Source organism: Natator depressus, chromosome 10 (genome assembly GCF_965152275.1).
Source record: "Natator depressus isolate rNatDep1 chromosome 10, rNatDep2.hap1, whole genome shotgun sequence".
In the NCBI taxonomy this organism is placed as follows: Eukaryota; Metazoa; Chordata; order Testudines; family Cheloniidae; genus Natator; species Natator depressus.
The window spans coordinates 70,631,407-70,649,494 of record NC_134243.1 but is presented as its reverse complement, the minus strand read 5'-3'; the positions used below and the strand labels follow the sequence as shown (position 1 = coordinate 70,649,494).

At 44.5% G+C, this 18,088-nt stretch overlaps 1 protein-coding gene across 1 annotated transcript in view; it reads left to right on the top strand.

Annotated features, from left to right (window-relative positions):
* Positions 1 to 1,272: 1,272 nt before the first annotated feature.
* AGBL1 (AGBL carboxypeptidase 1) overlaps positions 1,273 to 18,088 on the top strand; it is a 380,933-nt gene continuing 364,117 nt past the window's right edge. Inside the window, exon 1 of the mRNA XM_074966495.1 lies at positions 1,273 to 1,377. Coding sequence (XP_074822596.1) covers positions 1,327 to 1,377 — 51 coding nt within the window. The 5' untranslated portion in view covers positions 1,273 to 1,326. The remainder of the gene's footprint in view (positions 1,378 to 18,088) is intronic.

The window sequence follows — 18,088 nt, the reverse complement described above, 5'->3', positions numbered from 1 at the left end:
ATAATTTTGACAGATTTAACTGTTTGGAATGAATTTTTCCATTCAGCCCTGTCTGCCTCATTCTGAATTATTCCAGAAAATTTTAGCCAAAAGTGTTGAGCTGTTTCTGAGAATGAGGTTAGGGGAAAATACGTGGTTTTTCCCATGCTAAATATTTCTGGTGTCCTTTTCTTTAAGAAGCTCTATTGCCCCCATGCTTTGGAGAAAGGATTTGAAATTCAGCAGGATAGTGGCCTTTGCATCAGGGATGTGCCAAAGCCATCCACATGAAAAAGTGCCCAAATTATAAGTCTTTGAAAAATCTCAGTAGAAACTTGCTAGACCTGATGAGGTCCATCTTGTGCACTAAACAAGGGAGGGATCCTGGGGGGTGAGGAATGTGCTCATGTAATTAAAGACTATCACCATGCATGTGCACAAGGGGGCCAAATTAAAGTTGCAAAGGCAACCTTAATTCTGGCATTTCCTAACATTTGAGTGCTTGACTTTGCAACCTTAATGTTTTCTCAACATTGTTGTTGTGTGTGTGATATATGAAGAAGAGTCTGAGCATGTAAAGAACCAACCAGCTCTCATAGTGATTCCATCAGTTTGATCTAGATGCTCGGCATTCACTTGTTGCATTTAAATCTTGAGGTTTACCACATTCTGTGCCCTCAGCTGTTAGATGTACTGGATAAGTGGTCAGGCAAGCAAGTCTAGAACATTAGAGAGGGTCCTCTGATTCCATTCTCCCTGTCCCTTTTGCCATCCTTACAGTTCAGTTCGTTGTCAGCACTAGCTAATGCTGAGTTTATCTCTGTGTATGTGTGTCTCCAATTTCATTAGGACAGAGACAGAGAAGTGTCCACTTAGGGCCTTCTGGAACTGATCAGCGGGTCAGCTGGGAACGTCTGTCAGGAAGCCAGGGCAATAGCTCTCCCTCGCTTCTCCCCGGGCTTCTGTGAGGTTCGTGGCTCTCCTCCTTTCTCTTGCTGTCATTGCCACCCTCCCAACTCCCCCTGCCACACACCAAACTCCCAGACCTTTTCTGAGCACTTTGCTTAATCCCTGGGATTCTTTATATAGGAATTAATCTCCCCGTCACAGTGTGTGTCTGGAGGTGGGTGGGGGCGGGGGGGGGGTACATTTATCTCTCCCGCTGAGAGGTCTAGAGTTGCATTGCTGTGATTATTAATGGTAGCAGCATGCGTGGATCTGGGATCTGTGTTTAGCGTCTTCATTTCTTAAACAGGACGGGGGCCACAGCAAGGAGATTTGGCAGCTCTGTGTTCCAGCTGTATTGTGTCTGCCGCTGAGAGGCAGAGAGTGTGAGTGGGGATCAGCATGGCAGAACAAGAAGCCAGTGGCTTGCAACTCCTTCTCTCCAGCCTCCAGGTAAGAGGACCTTGAGCTAAGGGGACAGACACTTGGGCTGGTTTCCTTTGTAATCGACAAGCAATAACTTGCAGGGCTGAGGTTGCTGATGAGCTCCCTGCTGGCTTGTCTCAAAGGCATTAGAGAACAGGAGTCCTGCCCTGCATCTCCCCCCGCCCCATACACATACCCTCCGAAAGCTTTTACAAAATTAAGTTTCACTGTTCAGAGATTAACGCTGGTGATTACTGCGATGCATCAATTACGGGGCCCAGTTTGAGTGCAGTGTCTCAGACCCTGGGTCTGCCAGCATGCAGCTGGGATAGAAAGAGCCTCGTTTGCAATGAATGGGACCTGTCAGTGCTGTCAGCTTATGAGTCAGGCTGGGAAGGCAACAGCAGATCTTTCTGAGATGGGCAAGTCCACACTGTGCTCTTCGGCCCTTAGAGAAGTGGCTGTGCAAATTCCTAAGGCCAGGACAACAGAGGCTCTTCAGACAGGCTTTGGTGTCATCTGCATGTACATAATAGACGAGAGCCCAAAAGAGCAGAGGGAGGGAGTTTGTGTGAGATCCTCACCCAGGATCATCAGTAGCTGCGTGTGTCCCACCCAAACAGTTCCCTGCAACTGGAGAGAGCCCCTGACCTTGGAGCGTCATTTCTTAGCATTTGTGGTCAGGCTTCAAGGTTCAGTTCCCAACAAAGGTTAATGCAGAGGAAGAAGCGCACACACATCTTCAACCTCACAGCACCCTGTTCTCATATTTGTGTGATGTTGTGCCATTTGCATGATAAAATCTCCCGCCCAGGTGGGCAGAGTGCTCCATGGCCATTCCTGTTGCATGTTCTGGCCAGGGGAGCCTGTGTTTTTCATAAACACAGTATAGGTGCAGTGGTTGAACCTAAAACATCCATCATTTTGGCATTAGGGGCAGGTGGGAGTTTGTGCTTCATTTAGACAAAATTCTGCCCAAACAATGTTTGTCAGAGTTTTTAAAATTCCAAGGCATCCAAATCTTTTTGTGATTCCCTGACTCCCAACTCATATAGTTGAGTAGAAGCAAGTCACAGCCTAACAAGAGACATAAGCATGCATGAGATGCAGGTAAACAGTCTTCAGAGTAGCAGCCATGTTAGTCTGTATTTGCAAAAATAAAAGGAGGACTTGTGGCACCTTAGAGACTAACAAATTTATTTGAGCATAAGCTGTCATGAGCTACAGCTCAATGCATCCGATAAAGTGAGCTGTAGCTCACGAAAGCTTATGCTCCAATAAATTTGTTAGTCTCTAAGGTGCCACAGGTGCTCCTTTTCTTTTTAGGTAAACAGTCTGTTTCACTCACATCCCAACACCTTTGAAGGCAATAGCAACCTGAGAAGTAGACTGCCATTGTTAATTGTGTGTGTCAGAAACCCACACCAAGACAAGTCCCAGAACTAGAATAGCTGTATTAAAAACATGGGAATTTCCTTACGGGGTCAGACCAATGGTTTATCTATTCCAGCAACATTTCTCTGACAGTGAGCAGGGTCACATGTTTAGAGGAGGGTATCAAACCCCACCTTATAATGGTTGGCATTTACACTCCAGCGTGTGGGTTGACATTTGTCATCCAAGAAGCTGATACAACTATGAATATTTTCATTAAACAAATAGATGTCTCATCTTGGTATCTTGTGGCGAAGAGTTCCACAGGTTAATTACGTATTGTATTTAAAAAAAATCTTGTCTCATTTTTCTGCCTTTTAATTCCATTAGCTGTCCCATCATTCTTTTATTTACTTTCTGTATAGCATTCACTCTTTTGTGCCCTGCTCTTGTGTCCCTTCAGATTGGTATTCTCTCTAAAGGACACTGTCCTAACATTCTCAATGTCTTCTCAGGATTGAAGGGTGTAAGAGAAGTGAGTGAGGGTCCAGAATTAAAAACAAAGGTATTGCTAGAGGTCAGCACTGAAGTTCTCTGGCAGAGCTGGGTGTGGGCCCAGGACTGGCATAACAGACAATGCTGTGGATCAGGACTGAAGAGAATGGCAGAGCTGTGTGAATGGAAAACTATTGCACAGCACCTGCCCACAGTAACCCAAACTCAAACAGTGCTATTGGTTCTTAGCTCCAAGAGTACTAAACTCACTTACAAAAACAAAGTACTGTCTTGCTACAGTCACTCATCAATTTGGCATTAGGGGTGGGTGGAGGAAATAATGGCTGGGGGCAGCCATTTTAGACTTGAGTCTGATGCACAACGAGGAACTGTTTTCAGAGTAACAGCCGTATTAGTCTGTATTTGCAAAAAGAAAAAGAGTACTTGTGGCACCTTAGAGACTAACCAATTTATTTGAGCTTAAGCTTTTGTGAGCTACAGCTCACTTCATCGGATGCAACCGAGGAACTGGTGGCAACTGTGAAGGTGGACGGCAACTGGGGGTGAAAACAATTATTAAATGACAGACTTCATGTTTCTAAATCAGAGCAGCAAAATAAGGACAATGGACTTCAACAAACAGGCTTTAACAAACTCAGAGAACTGGTAGGTAAGGCCGCATGGGAAGAAAATCTAAGGAAAAAAGGAGTTCAGGAGAGCTGGCAGTTTCTCAAAGAGACAATATTAAAAGTGCAACAGCAACAGCAAACTATCCCAATGTGAAGGAAAGGTAGCAATGATAAAAAGAGGCCAATATGGCTCCATCAGCAGCTCTTTAATGACATAAAAACCAAAAAGGAATCTTACAAATATTGTTAACATGGACAAGTTGCTAAGGATAAATATGAAAGATTAGGACGAACATGTAAGGACACATCAAAAAAGCTGTCAAGGTTCCTTCCCCACTCTGAACGCAAGGGTACAGATGTGGGGACCTGCATGAAAACCCCCCCTAAGCTTATTTTTACCAGCTTAGGTTAAAACTTCCAAGGTACAAACTATTTTACCTTTTGCCCTTGGACTTTATTGCTGCCACCACCAAGCATCTAACAAATATATAACAGGGAAAGAGCCCGCTTGGAAACGTCTTTCCCTCCAAAATCCTCCTCAAACCCTACACCCCCTTTCCTGGGGAAGGCTTGATAAAAATCCTCACCAATTTGCATAGGTGAACACAGACCCAAACCCTTGGATCTTAAGAACAATGAGAAAATAATCAGGTTCTTAAAAGAAGAATTTTAATTGAAGAAAAAGTAAAAGAATCACCTCTGTAAAATCAGGATGGTAAATACCTTACAGGGTAATCAGATTCAAAACATAGAGAATCCCTCTAGGCAAAACCTTAAGTTACAAAAAGACACAAAAACAGGAATATACATTCCATTCAGCACAGCTTATTTTATCAGCCATTTAAACAAAACAGAATCTAACTCATATCTAGCTAGATTACTTACTAAGTTCTAAGACTCCATTCCTTTTCTGTTCCTGGCAAAAAAACAACACACAGACAGAGAGAACCTTTGTTTCTCCCCCGCTCCAGCTTTGAAAGTATCTTGTCACCTCATTGGTCATTTTGGTCAGGTGCCAGCGAGGTTATCCTAGCTTCTTAACCCTTTACAGGTGGAAGGGTTTTTCCTCTGGCCACGAGGGATTTTAAAGGTGTTTACCCTTCCCTTTATATTTATGACAAAGGCCAAGTCACAAAATGAGTTATGCCTAGTAAGGGACATAAAAGACAATAAGAAGAGATTCTATAAATACATTAGGAGCAGGAGAAAGATGAAGGAAAGTGTAACTCCTCTACTTAACAGGGAAGAAAAGTGAATAACAGACAACATTAAGAAGGCTGAGGTGTTTAATACTTATTTTACTTCAGTTTTCATTAAAAAGGTAAACTGTGACCAGATATTTAACACAATTAATATTAACAAGGGGGAAGGAACACATGCCATAATAGAGATGAAACAGTTAAAAGAATATTCAGATACGTTATACGTTTTTAATTTTGCAAGTCTGGATAAAATTCACCTTAGGAACCCACTGAAGCAATATTGGAACCATTAGCAATTATCTTTGAGACCTCATGGAGGACGGATGAGGACCAAGAGGACTACAGAAGGGTAAATCTTGTACCTATCTTTAAAAGTGGGAAAAGAGGACCTGGAAAATTATAAACCAGCCAGCCTAACTTTAGTACCTGGGCAGATGTTGGAACAAATTATTAAGGAATCAATCTGTAAGCATTTAGAGGATAATAAGGTTATTTAAGTAATAGCCAACATGGATTTGTCAAGAACAAATCCAATGGGAGCTGCGATCGGCCGAACCTGCGGACGCGGCAGGTAAACAAACCGGCCCGGCCCGCCAGAGGCTTTCCCTGACGGGCCGCGGGACAAAGGTTGCCGATCCCTGGGCTAGGCAGTAATACTGCTGGAAAGCATCTAGGGCTGATAGTGCATCATAAATGGAATATGAGTCAACAATGTGATACGTTTGCTAAAAAGGCTTCTATCATTCTGGGGTATATTAACAGGAGCATTGTATGTAAGACAGGTGAGGTAATTGTCCCACTCTGCTGGGAACTGGTGAGGCCTGAGCCACAGTACTGTGTCCAGTTCTGGGTGCCAAGCTTTTAAGAAAGATCTGGACAAACCGGAGAGTCCACAGGAAAGTAACAAAAATGATAAACGGTCTAGAAAACCCGACCTATGAGGAAAGATGCAAAAGATTGACCATGTTTAGTGTTGAGAAAAGAAGACTGAGGGGGAAACTAATAACAGTCTTCAAATATGTTAAGAGCTGTTATAAAGAGGAGGGTGATCAACTGTTCTCCATGTCCACTGAAGATAGGACAAGACTTTCTAACTATAAGGATATATTAGCACTGGAATAGGCCTCCATGTGAAATTGTGGAATCCCCATCACTAGAGGTTTTTAAGAACAGGTTAGACAAACATCTCTTGGGGATGGTCTAGCTATACTTGTTCCTGCCTCAGTGCAGGGAGCAAGAGCAAGACAAGATGACCTCTCAGGGTCCCTTGCAGCCCTACATTTCCATGATTCTGTGATTTCGTGCTGTAAGACAACCCTAATAAGTTGATGATAAGCATTGCAATACCCATGCATTCTGATTTTCTCCCAGGCATGATCTCTAGTGTAACGCAATGATGCCATCCCCTAGCGCTGCTCCAAGAATCCAGTGATAAAAAAACCATTGCTGGAACTTTAAATAGCTATAAATATTTGCTCTGCTTTGGCAGCACTCAGCTGAGAAATGATGTCTTGTGTTGATGGTTGCATTTCTTGATGGTATCTCTCTACGCTTAGTTATTTTCTACAATAGCTCCCCCACACTAGTCTCTTTGTTTCTGTATCCTGCTGAATTGTCAATATCTGTTCCTGTTCTTTTTGTGGGCACTAAAAACATTGCTCGCTACGTACAGCAGGCAGTTCCGCAAGAGGTTTTAGTCCCTGTGTATTGTTCTGGTTGTTTTATATCATAAAACTGCCTTTTCCACAAACGTGTTTATTCCAAGAATTTGGGCACTTTCCACTGTGTAGCGCTAGGGCAGACTTCATTAATCACAGACCCAGGGAGCCTTTTCCCCTTCCAGCACCAGCTCCTGACTTTATTAATCCCAGATGGAGGGAACCCTCTCACCTTCCCACACTGACACAGGCTCTATTTGCTTCAGCTTGAATGAGGGAGCCCGACTGTTCTCTCTGCCCATTGAAGAGAGCTCTTTCTGCAGCGGGTACTGGCCACAGACATCCTTACCCCCAGCCTGAGGGAACCCTCTCTTCATCTGATGCTGCCCCAGACTCCATTGCCCTTTGCGGCAAGCTGGGCTCAGCCTTGCCCATGACTTGGCAGCAACCCTTCAGCCTCACTGATGAGCTGGCAACAGAAAGGCTAAATAGTCACCCCAGTGGGGTGTAATTAGAAACAAGCCCCAGTGGGGCTTAATTAGAAAGACTGACTCCAGCTGTAGTGGTGAAGCAGGGAGAGCACTACTCGAATAGAACTGGAGAGAAGAAGGGGGTGTTGGTGTTTCTCTTTAGAAAGAGCCTGAGGAAGTCAGGCTGAGGCAACCACAGGGAGCAGTGTAGGCTCTTGGGGGGGAGCCTTAAGGCTCTTGACTTAAGGCCTACAAGGAGCAGGGAGATTCCTTAGAGATAAACCGCTGGAGTCCTAGGTGAAGGGAAGAAGTGGGGGAATCCTGCTGGGGAAGAAGCAGTTCGAGAGAATGACTGCAGGGGCCAGGAAGCAGAGGATTTCAGTCAAGCTTGAGGGGCTGAAGAACTATATGTTTGGATGTTGCTTGTGAACTTTAAGTTGGACCTTTAGTTACCCCAAAAAGGGAGCGAACTGTTATGTGACTTGGCTGGAGGGTGGTGATACAGAAGACCCAGAGAAGGAGTTGGGAGAAGACACTGACTGGGACTGGGCGTTGTGGACCCAAAGAAGTGGCCACCCATGAGGGTATGAGAGGCGAAGTCCCCTGCAGTGCATTACAGGTGAGGATGTGTGCTTACCTATGGCTCTTCAAAAAGTCTTCTCAGTGCAATTTGGGAACGTGGTCCCCATGAAGACAGCCTAAGCCCATTAGAGTGTGGCGTGTTACAAATGCTGTAAAAAGTTCTAATGCATAAAGCAAAAGCAGCTTCAAAGTGAAGCTATGTTTTGCCATGGAAACCTCATGGCAGAGCGGGCATGGCATTTCAGCCTGCATCCCTGTCAAATGTGCACTTCACTTGCTTACAGGCTTCGTCTTCAGGCTGTGAACTGCAGATCAAAAAACACTCTAGCCCTGCCCCACAGTCTTTGTGTTTGCACTGCAAAGCAAACCTCTTAAGAATTCAGCTTAGCCTTGCCTATGGCTCTTACTTCTTGGCCATCTCTTGCCTGAATCCCTGTCTGCTTCTGCTGCCGTCTCTCACCTCTACTCTTGCAAAATGCTGCTGTTAGTCACCTCCTACTTCTTCTTGCTCTGACCATTGGTTTCCTGTCTTTCCTGCATCAGATTCAAGCTCCCCATCCTCACCTGCAAAGCCCTGCATTGTCTCTTGCAAATGGTGACGTATTTAGAGCAAGAGTGGATTTATTTTAGTGCCCCTTGCCATAGTCTTTAGACACTGTCTGACACTTTAAATAAATACCCGCTTACATACTGCCCACAACAGGCTGGGAAGTTTGATACTGTAGCCACCCACCAGTGCCAAATCTCTATGGAGGTTGAGTCAGGCCCATCTCTTACTTATTGTCAGGGTGGGTTGTTTGGGGATTTACTAAAAAGACAGCATAGGCCAGTAAATAACTCACCAGAGCAATAAAAAAAAACAAGGAAATATCTCAGTGTATATAACCATTGAACCTCATGGGATTTATAGAGGTCTCGGGACTGGGGAGTTACTATGGAGAACTGACTGGGGCAGCAAATAGTTCTGCTTCCATCTTCAAGGCTGTGACAGCCCCATGTCATGCCCCTTTTCCTCTGCCCTTCCTATAATCCAGTTATCCAAGAAAGGAAGTGATGCCTCCTTTCCAGTCTCTCCCCTCCTTGTTAGACCCAGCAGTGAGACTCTGCTTAGGTTACAGTTCAGGATGTCATATGAGGTGTCCCAGATTGCCTGCCCACTCTCAGACCAGATGGGAACTGTGCCCACGTGCCTCCCAAGGCCGCAGCCCCTGTGCACAGTTTCTGCTCAGCTGGCACTTGCTGGGGCTATTAGCGGATATCTGGGCTTGAACACTCGCCCACTGTGCTGGATTGCAAGGTTCAGGACTCCCACACTTAAAAAGGAAAGGAGTGCGATTTTTACATAACAGTGGGACACATGTCAAGGTGGATGGATTCCTGTCTAAATGACACTGATGCCCAGCAGGAAACAGATACAGGATCCACTAATTTCACACTTGAATCTCCCTGCTCCTTTGGGCCAGGCTTTTTAGAGCTGCTTTGCTGGCAGGGTGATAAGCCAATTCTATTGTTTTCCATAAGTCAAGTGGGAAGATCTTTGCTGCTTTAGTGACACAGAATATCAATGTATTTTGCAGAATACTTTTGTCTCTGTTGCATCCTCCTTGTGCTTATCCAGTTGGAAAAACATGGGCGTTGCTGGGGTTTGTACAAAATGTGGGCTAAGTCCTGAGAAGACCTGAGCAATTGCAACTCCCACGATCTTCATTGGAAACTGGAGGAGCTCAGGGTTTGGATCTATGTCAGTGGTGTCCACTGGGGGCTGCGAAGGGCCGTGCCTGCAGATGGTCAAAGTCAGCAAAATGTCTCGCAGCCCGCAATCAGATTACCCTGCTGGGCCACATGCGGGCTGCGGGTTGCCCACCACTGATCTATGTGTTTGGGAAGAGAGCCAGGCCTTGCAGGCAGGATGCATTTGAGCATCCTCAGAGGAAGGGAAAAGCACAGCTCAAAAGCAGATGCCATTTATTGTGAAGATTTGCAAGCTTGGGCCCTGAATATTTCCCAGCTTGTTGCACCTAAAGTGGGGAGCAGCCTTTCCATTCCTCCAAAGCAATCCCCCAGCATCAGAGCATTTAACATTAGACCGGATGGAGCACATGAGAATAGGCTCATGGGAACTGGGAAAGTCACTGGGGTATCCATTCTTCAGGCCATTGGCTGGGGTCCCAAGTTCTGTCGCTGGTCCTCTGTAACAACAAACTCCCTCTCCCATCACACCATTAAACCAGTAACACCCAGGGAAACTGAGTCCCACCCCCTCTGCATGCAAACCGTTGAAAAAAACAAGGAAAAACCAAGAAAACCCCCCACTTTGTCACACCCCAGAATTAAACTATTTATTCCTGAGTTTTGATGTACTTTTGCTGTGTAGGAAATAGGTGTGAAACCCACTGGAAAACTATATAGCTCCATCCCCTTTATAGTGGTAGGGACATGTAGGAGGAGATAATCTTCTACTGCTACCAATAACTCCATTAGCTTGAGTGGTTCAAGACTGTGTTGTGGAGTTAAAGATTCCCAACCCTGCTGATGACGTGTATGTGTGGTTTGGGGTGACACAGGGTCAATATTGTTCCACGTGATTACATTTTTGTTTGTTCAATTTCTGCATTTTTAAACACCTATTTAAGAAATTTACATTTTAAAAACACAACTACCTTAAAAGAATGTTAAACTTAAAAAGTCAAGCACTCAAAAGTTAGGGAGTGCTTGTATTAAGGTTGCCTTTGTAACCATAATTCAGCCCCCCTTGTGCATAAGCGTTATGATACAGTCTTCAATCATGTGATCAAATACATTTTTTTCCACAGGACCCCTTCCTCATTCAGTGCACAGGGTGGACTGTGCTTTGGGAATGAATTAGGACTGTGTGGTTAAAAGGCTGTTGTCTGTCGGACCCGTCTCATTTGTTGCAGAAGAGGAAAGGTGTGTTGTCAAGAGGGCAGTGGATTGCAAGAAGAGAGAGGATGGTCTTATGGTTAAGGTAGTTGAATTCTGCCCTGTAGAATTAGTGTGTCCTTTCCCCTGCCAAGGAGTTCCTACGTGATGCAGGGCAAGTCACTTATATCAGACTTTTCACCGGTGGTCACTAACGGTGCGTTCCACAGTTCCTGGTTGTGTAACCTGAGCCGCCTGCAGTTTGATTTGCAGACCTTCTGAGAGTTCACAACTGCAGCCGAGGTCAGTGAGAGCTGTGCTCTTCACATGCTAAGTTCTCTGAAAAATTAGGCCCTACGCTTCTTGAATTGGTCACCCCAAATTATCTGACACTTTTGGCTCCAGTCTCTGTGTCTTAGTTCCCCACATGTAAACTGGGGATAATGATAGCATCTTAAGTCACCTGCGTGTTGTGAGATCAGTTCATTATTGTTTGTAAAGATCTAAGATATTACAGGGAAAGCACCACTGAGAGTCCCAGGAGCAAATTAATAATCCCTGTTTTGAGTGCCAGGTTTGGATGTTGTACAATGAATACTGCATGGGGCACGCAGTGAACAATGAGGGTAAAATGAAATATTGAAGAGCTTACTCATTCACTGAGCACCACCCATCCTGTGCATGGGATGAGGCAGGAGGGCTGTGGAAGAGAATGTATCATAATGCAGATACACAGGGGGGCTGAATTAAAGTTGCATGGACAACCTTAATTCTAGCATTGCCGAACTTTTCAGAGCTTGACTTTTCAACTGGTATATAGTATAAAAAATGCACATGAAATCTGCCTGGAAGCACAGAACAGTACTGTATATTTATATGTAGGTGCCCTGTATAAATATATGTATTTATCCATCACATCAGTTCCATTGTCATATGTCATCTGAAAACATCTAATTTACCCCTTCCCTCTGCTTTGTATTTTCTCTTCCGCATAGACATTACTTATCATTTAACTCTGTGAAGTAGCTTAGGATAGATAAAACACCATTCAAAACAATAGATGACTGTGTAGACCTATCTTGCCTCCATTTATATATAACATGATCTTATTTGGTATGTTTGGCAATATTTTGTTGGCATTTTTTATGACTCTTGAGCCAGACTCCCCTGTCATTTACACTGGTCCAGCCCCATTGGCTTTGTCTACACTGAGGAAATGGGCAGTGTTAGAAAATGTTAATAGACAAGTTTCAATCATTAAACACCACTTAGTACCTAATGTAAACAAAGGCAGCCATGTTTTAAAACTGTTAGCCGGTCATGGCTAACTCTGGGGGGAACCTGCTGACTTGAGCAGAGTTTCACTGATGTAACCAAGAGGAAAGACATCCCTTCTTCTGAGTGTAGGTGTTGGTGTGTGGGGTTTAGGGACCTCACAGCCTTTAGGCTCCTTTTGAAAATCCCAGCCGAAAATTCTGTGCTGTATTCACTTGCCTAGGAGCTGCCTTAGGACCTGGGCAGTGTGCCAGACTTTATCACCCTGACTACATTCTTCTCACCAGGGCAGGAAACAAAAATTCCCTGGTGCCTATCCCTCTTCTCCTAATAAGTGTGTGTCTCATGGATAGTCTATGTGCACCTGTTCACACAAAGAGTCCGATGGACTGTGGAGCAAAGCTGCCAGCCATGGACCAAAGCCTTCCTGCATGACAGACACATCGCTCCCACCAGTGGAGAGGGATGAGGGGGGATGTGAATTTCGAGCAGACAAGATTGAGTTATTTCTCCTTCTTGCCATGAAAACCAAGTCTATCCCAGAGGGTGTGAATGTGGATGGTGAGGGGGTGATATGGGCCACACAAGTGCTCAGGCAATTACACACTAATTTGCCCACACAATCAATGCAATTGTGCACACATGGTTTAACTGTGCCTACAGCCCTGGTAACTGTGTGTGTGTAAATTAGGTGCAAAACTGTGCTCTTATTCTGTGGGAGAGTATAGTTACTGGAGATGAGCTTGAACCAAGACCATGGACCCAAACACTCAACATTTTGGGAAATTTGGCTCCAAATTTTTTTCCTGATCTTTGGGGCTGAACCCATCTTTACACGGGGCTTAACCAGAATATCAGACAACCCAGAACTTTGGGGAAGTCTGGATCCAGGTTTGAATTTTGCAGAATGGGCTTATTTCCCATCTCTACATGAGCGGGGTGTACGTGGGGGGCTTCCTTGTTCGGCCAACTATAGCTTTGGTGATAAAGGTCTAGTGCAATGAAGGATGACCCTTAAGATAAGGGAAAACTAGTCAGCCTAGTTCTCTGCAGCTCCACATTCCTCTACTCTGGACAACTTTTAGTGGAGAGTCACCATCTTTTATGGCAATTAAGGTGTCCTTGGAAGCCAAGGGTTTTATAATAAGGTGCATTTAACTCCTCCTTCATGTTTTCCAAAGAGGACAGAGAATGAATGACATAATGGAGAATCTCCTGCTCAAGGGCACTGCCAAACTGCACAAGAGAGAGTGGGCTTGTTCATTTCCAGACCTGCTATTGATTCATAGAATTGCATCTGTTTGAGAGGAAATTCAGAGGGCAAAGCTAACCCTTCATCCTTCAGAGGGTTTGGAGAGCAATGTGGCTGTTTTTAATCATCACAGACTATTCTCTAGGAAGAATGCAGCTTGGTTTTTCAAGAGGTGCTGTAGGTTGAAGTGGAATTAATGATGGTAGCAAAACTTTTATGATGAATATCATTTAAAAATTGGGCAATCTTGACATGGGAGGGTCCTGCAGGAAAATAATTGCTCTTGGTATGTTTCCCCCTTCCAAAAGAGGGATACTTTGACAGCAAAATGTGTGTGGTTTTTTTTCTGAAACACCAACCCTATGGAGACTGCTATAGTGCTGTGTTTTACTGCAATCAGTTACTGTGAGAGGTCTTTCATATCCATTAATTGTCAATGCAGTTTTCAGAACTGATGCTGGTTCTCAACTGAGCCCGATGCAAATTTGATCTCTGGGGTAAGTGGAGGTAAATCTCACCCCTCCTTTTTTTGCTGGACCCAGGCTTGCTGTTCTTTTCTCATCCTTGGAACAATGAGGGCCAGGCTGTTTTCGTGGCTAAAGCCCGGGACTGAGAGACAGATGACCTGGGCTTCGTTCTCAGGTCTGCCAGAGTCAGAAGCTGGTCCAATAAAAGCTATTACCTCACCTGCCTTGTCTCTTTATTTGTCCTGCTGTAACTTGTTTAATGTGTGTGCCTCCGCTTTCCCCTCTGGACAACGAATGGGGACGGCACTCCTCTACCTTGCTGGGAGATTGGAAGGTTTAGTTCATAAAAAACAATCTGGATTGTCACCCTAAATCATATTAATAAGTAACTTTTATCAGCCCCAATCCGAACATGTGTGAGATTGGCTCAAGGTCTATAAAATGCTTGGAAATCTTTGCACAGAATTCACTTGTGAAGGGTAAAGCAGTAGCAGTAGTAGAAGGAAGATAAAGCTATATCCCTTCCTCTCCTTCACGATTAACCTGGGAAGCAGGAGAGAGAGATTTTCATTAAGCAGCTTGTTTGGCATACTGAATGCCCCCACCCCCTACACTGCAGATGGAGGGGAGAAGGGGCAATGGTCCACCTGACCTTTTCCTGTGATTAAAATGCAGAGCTGCTGAAGTCACAGGAACAAACTGACCCTGCTCCTCCAGGCAGAAGCCAGCATCATATATCCAAATGGGGATAGTTTCAGGAGGGGGTTGGGGAGAGGAGAGCTACCCTCCCAAGAGTTATCTCTTGGGTAGAATTCCCCTTTGGGGAAGTTCTCATGTGTTTTGAGGGTGTTCTTGCTTAAGCTAAATTCCAAGACTGAGCATCCATGCTTCAGATGGAAAATAAGGAATGCATGTGCCCTGATCTATGTTCGTCTGGGACAATCTCCCCTCAAATGGGTTTAGGATGCTTGTCTCCCCCATAATGGAAAGGCTTTCTGAGGACAACTGGACGAAGAGAGGCATTAACATGACGCGTGCTTTAAAAAGGAAAATTTTGCCTAGCAGGTTGTTCTGAAAACTCCCACTGTGGGGAGCAACTTTAAGTATAAGCTCTGGAGAGTCGGTATCCGAAAAGCAGGCTGTCAGTGCTTGGCTGAGCAAAAGGGATGGCCGTGTCCCTAGCTGAAACTGGCAAGATTGTCCCTGGTCTTGTCATGATAAAGTGTTCAGGACACTGTTAACCCCACTGGACATAACCCCATTTATAATACTAGGTGGGAACTTGGATAAAAATGGGAGAGAATAATACTTTGCCCTTGTGGTGGTCTCTCCATATAAATGGTAAGTTCTGCCCAGGCAGGGACCAGTTTCTAGCATTAGCCAAAAGCCCCTACCAACTTTTCACTAGAATGTGGACCTGCCTCTGTGACCAGACCATCATATCAAGACTGTGTTTGCTCAGAGCTAGGGCAGAGAGATGGCGGTGCTCCCTACCCTGCTGTTGGACCTGATTGGCTGAATAATAGATGGCGTCTGGAACCTGCAAATAGTCCCCTCTCTTCACAAGGATCACATTTTCCTTCTCACAGCTGAAACTGCATTACATTGTGGACCATTGTGGCCTGCAACACTGTGGCTAGGAAAAAACTATCCATTGCTGCCATAGACTGGGACAAGACCAGCCCACACCCGACATCTCTTTTTGCAATAATTCCTCAGAAGCTGACAGATGCACAGTTCAGCTTCTGTTCCCGCGTCAGGTACCCACATGTTATAGGAGCATGTGTAAATCCTCAGCCCAGAGAACTCTGAATTCAATCAGAGCTATCCCTTTGGTCTCCCGTTATGAGCAGAATGAGAGTGTGAGTGGAGAGTGCCATGTAAGTTAATGTCGTGCTCATTGCCTTTTCAGGTCTGTACATATAGGGCCACTGCTGTCCCTCAAGTTCCTATGGGCACAGAGGCCTTAAATGCAGAAGCAGTGCAATGCTGCTGCAGAGGGTGAGGCTAGCAGGCCTGGGTGGGTGGCTTCTTAGCCTAGCTTCTGTTTTCCATTTCTTACTTTGCTGTTCCCCCGGAGCCACACTACCCAAAGATCTCATCCTGGAGGCATGTCAACTAGGACAGCAAGCTGGCGTTTCTAAGTTTAACTCCTGTCAGATTTGCCCACAGTTTAAGCTCGGTGATGATCTCATTCACTTACACAGAGCTAATAAAATGCCAGCTGACCAGACATGCTTGGGCTGAGGTCAAATGTGCTTATTGTGAGCAGCCAACCTGGCATATCCATGGCTGGGGGAAAAAATCCTTCTTCCTTTTACATGGAGGAATCCGCTTTCTGTTGCTGTATATCTCGTGCATGAGTCACAGGTTTTTTTTAAAGCATTGTTATAGTGTGGTCTCAAAGCTAAGTGTCCAAATCAGACCCTTCAATAACTTGGCTTCCTTTTACGGGAGACGGGTTTTGAGTTTAAAAGGACATTGCCAAAATCTAGATCAGCGACAACCTTTGGCACACGGCCAGTCAGGGAAATCTACTGGTGGGCCAGGATGTTTGTTCACCTGCAGTATCCGCAGGTTCGGCTGATCGCAGCTCCCACTGGCTGTGGTTCGCCGTCCTCCCAGGCCAATGGGGGCTGCGGGAAACGGTGCGGGCCTAGGGATGTGCTGGCTGCCGCTTCCTGCAGCCGCCATTGGCCTGGGACAGCGAACTGCAGCCAGTGGGAGCTGCGATTGGCCAAACCTGCGGACGCGGCAGGTAAACAAACCCTCCTGGCCCGCCAGCAGCTTTCCCTGGTGGGCTGCGGGCCAAAGGTTGCCAATCCCTGGTCTAGACGATCATGATGGTCCCTTCTGACATTAAAGTCAATAGCTTTCAGACCATGGGATGATAATGCCTTTTATTTATTGATGGTGTTTGTTTTTGTTGGTTTGTTTTCCACCCCCCACTCAGGTTGGACAGGAAAATTAGACTAGTCATTTTCAGGGTCTGTCTACACTAGGAAAATGACATGTTGTTGACAGTTGGCAGCCATTTGTCTCCACTACTTCTGCCTGGGGAAGTATTAAACAGTTTAGCAGCTAGTGTTGGCTGAATCAAAGCATTGCCATTGTTGTCCCACAAAGCATCAATGACACTGGGCTAGATAAGTGCAGAGGGAGGGGCACTGCAGCAATTGAAAAGAATAGGTGTTAAACTTTATTAGGATGTTCCTTACTCCACACCACTACTCTAGCATGCAAAGGATAAGCAGATTAATGTGTAGCAAAGGAGTATTACCAAACTGACATAGTTTTCTGCTCCCCATCTAACACAAACTGGGCCAGTACCATTATAATATTGATTGAGAAAAGGCATAGTTGTACCTTTACCTTCCCTCCACTGAGCAGGAGCACAGAGGAGTAGGCCTTGCAGTGACCGCATCATCTCTGTTCATTATGGCTAGCTTATTTCCACTAGTACATGCTTGCACTTGCTGTGTGGCATCTCCAGAGGACTAAAAATGCCCCATCCTAGAGACTGCTGTTATCTCCGAGTCTGTGGTTTTATTAACAAGTATACCTGGAAATCTTCCATGGATCCTGGAGACCACTTGGACTCTGACAAACACTATATCTAGCAAAGACTTCTTTAATTCACAAATCCACTTTTTTTGGAAGACTGCATATTCTCTGGAGCGACCTCTATAAAGTCTTCTGAACGCAGATTGTAGCATTTGTCCTGCTGCTTTTTCATCCTCACCATCAAAATCAACAGCCATATTGCTGTTTTTCCGATGTCATTATTAAACTTAGTTCCCAGATGTGTCATGTGAAGGCTTAATGTTTGAATCAAATAGTTGTTTTTTAAAATCCTGTAGTTATTTTATAATTAAAAATACAGTTAACGGCACAAATATAAATCAAATAAATTCAAATAAACAGTAGGAGTTAACATACATGAAGGAATCATTATTCAAGAATCTCTAGAGCCATATAAAAACCTTATTATGAAAGAATGATGACAGAATAATGGCACTAAAGAAAGCTAATTTTGCCTAAATGTAGAAAATAGATTTTAAAAAAGGAAGACGTGAATGATGATCGCATTCAATCCAGCCATAGTCCTTAAATATCACAAGCAACTCATTGTGAAATAAGAGATTAACCCGGAGAGAAAATTATCTGTGGTACTAATTACTGAGGGAACATTAAAGAAAAGTCTAAAAGCCCCTTGCAAAATATCAGGTGTTTTGATTTATCTCAAAGTTTCTTGATTTTTTTAAAAAATTTCCAATTTGATAGAAGCATTTTAAGGTTATATACTAATGTGTTTTACCACTAGTTCTGTATAATACAAGAATTGCTCTATTAGGGATGCATTAGTAATAGAAGGAGGAAGTGACACAAAGGAACCTTGTGACAGGAGGAACTTTTACAAAAGGTCATAGCTGTTTATAAAAAGGAGGAAAACA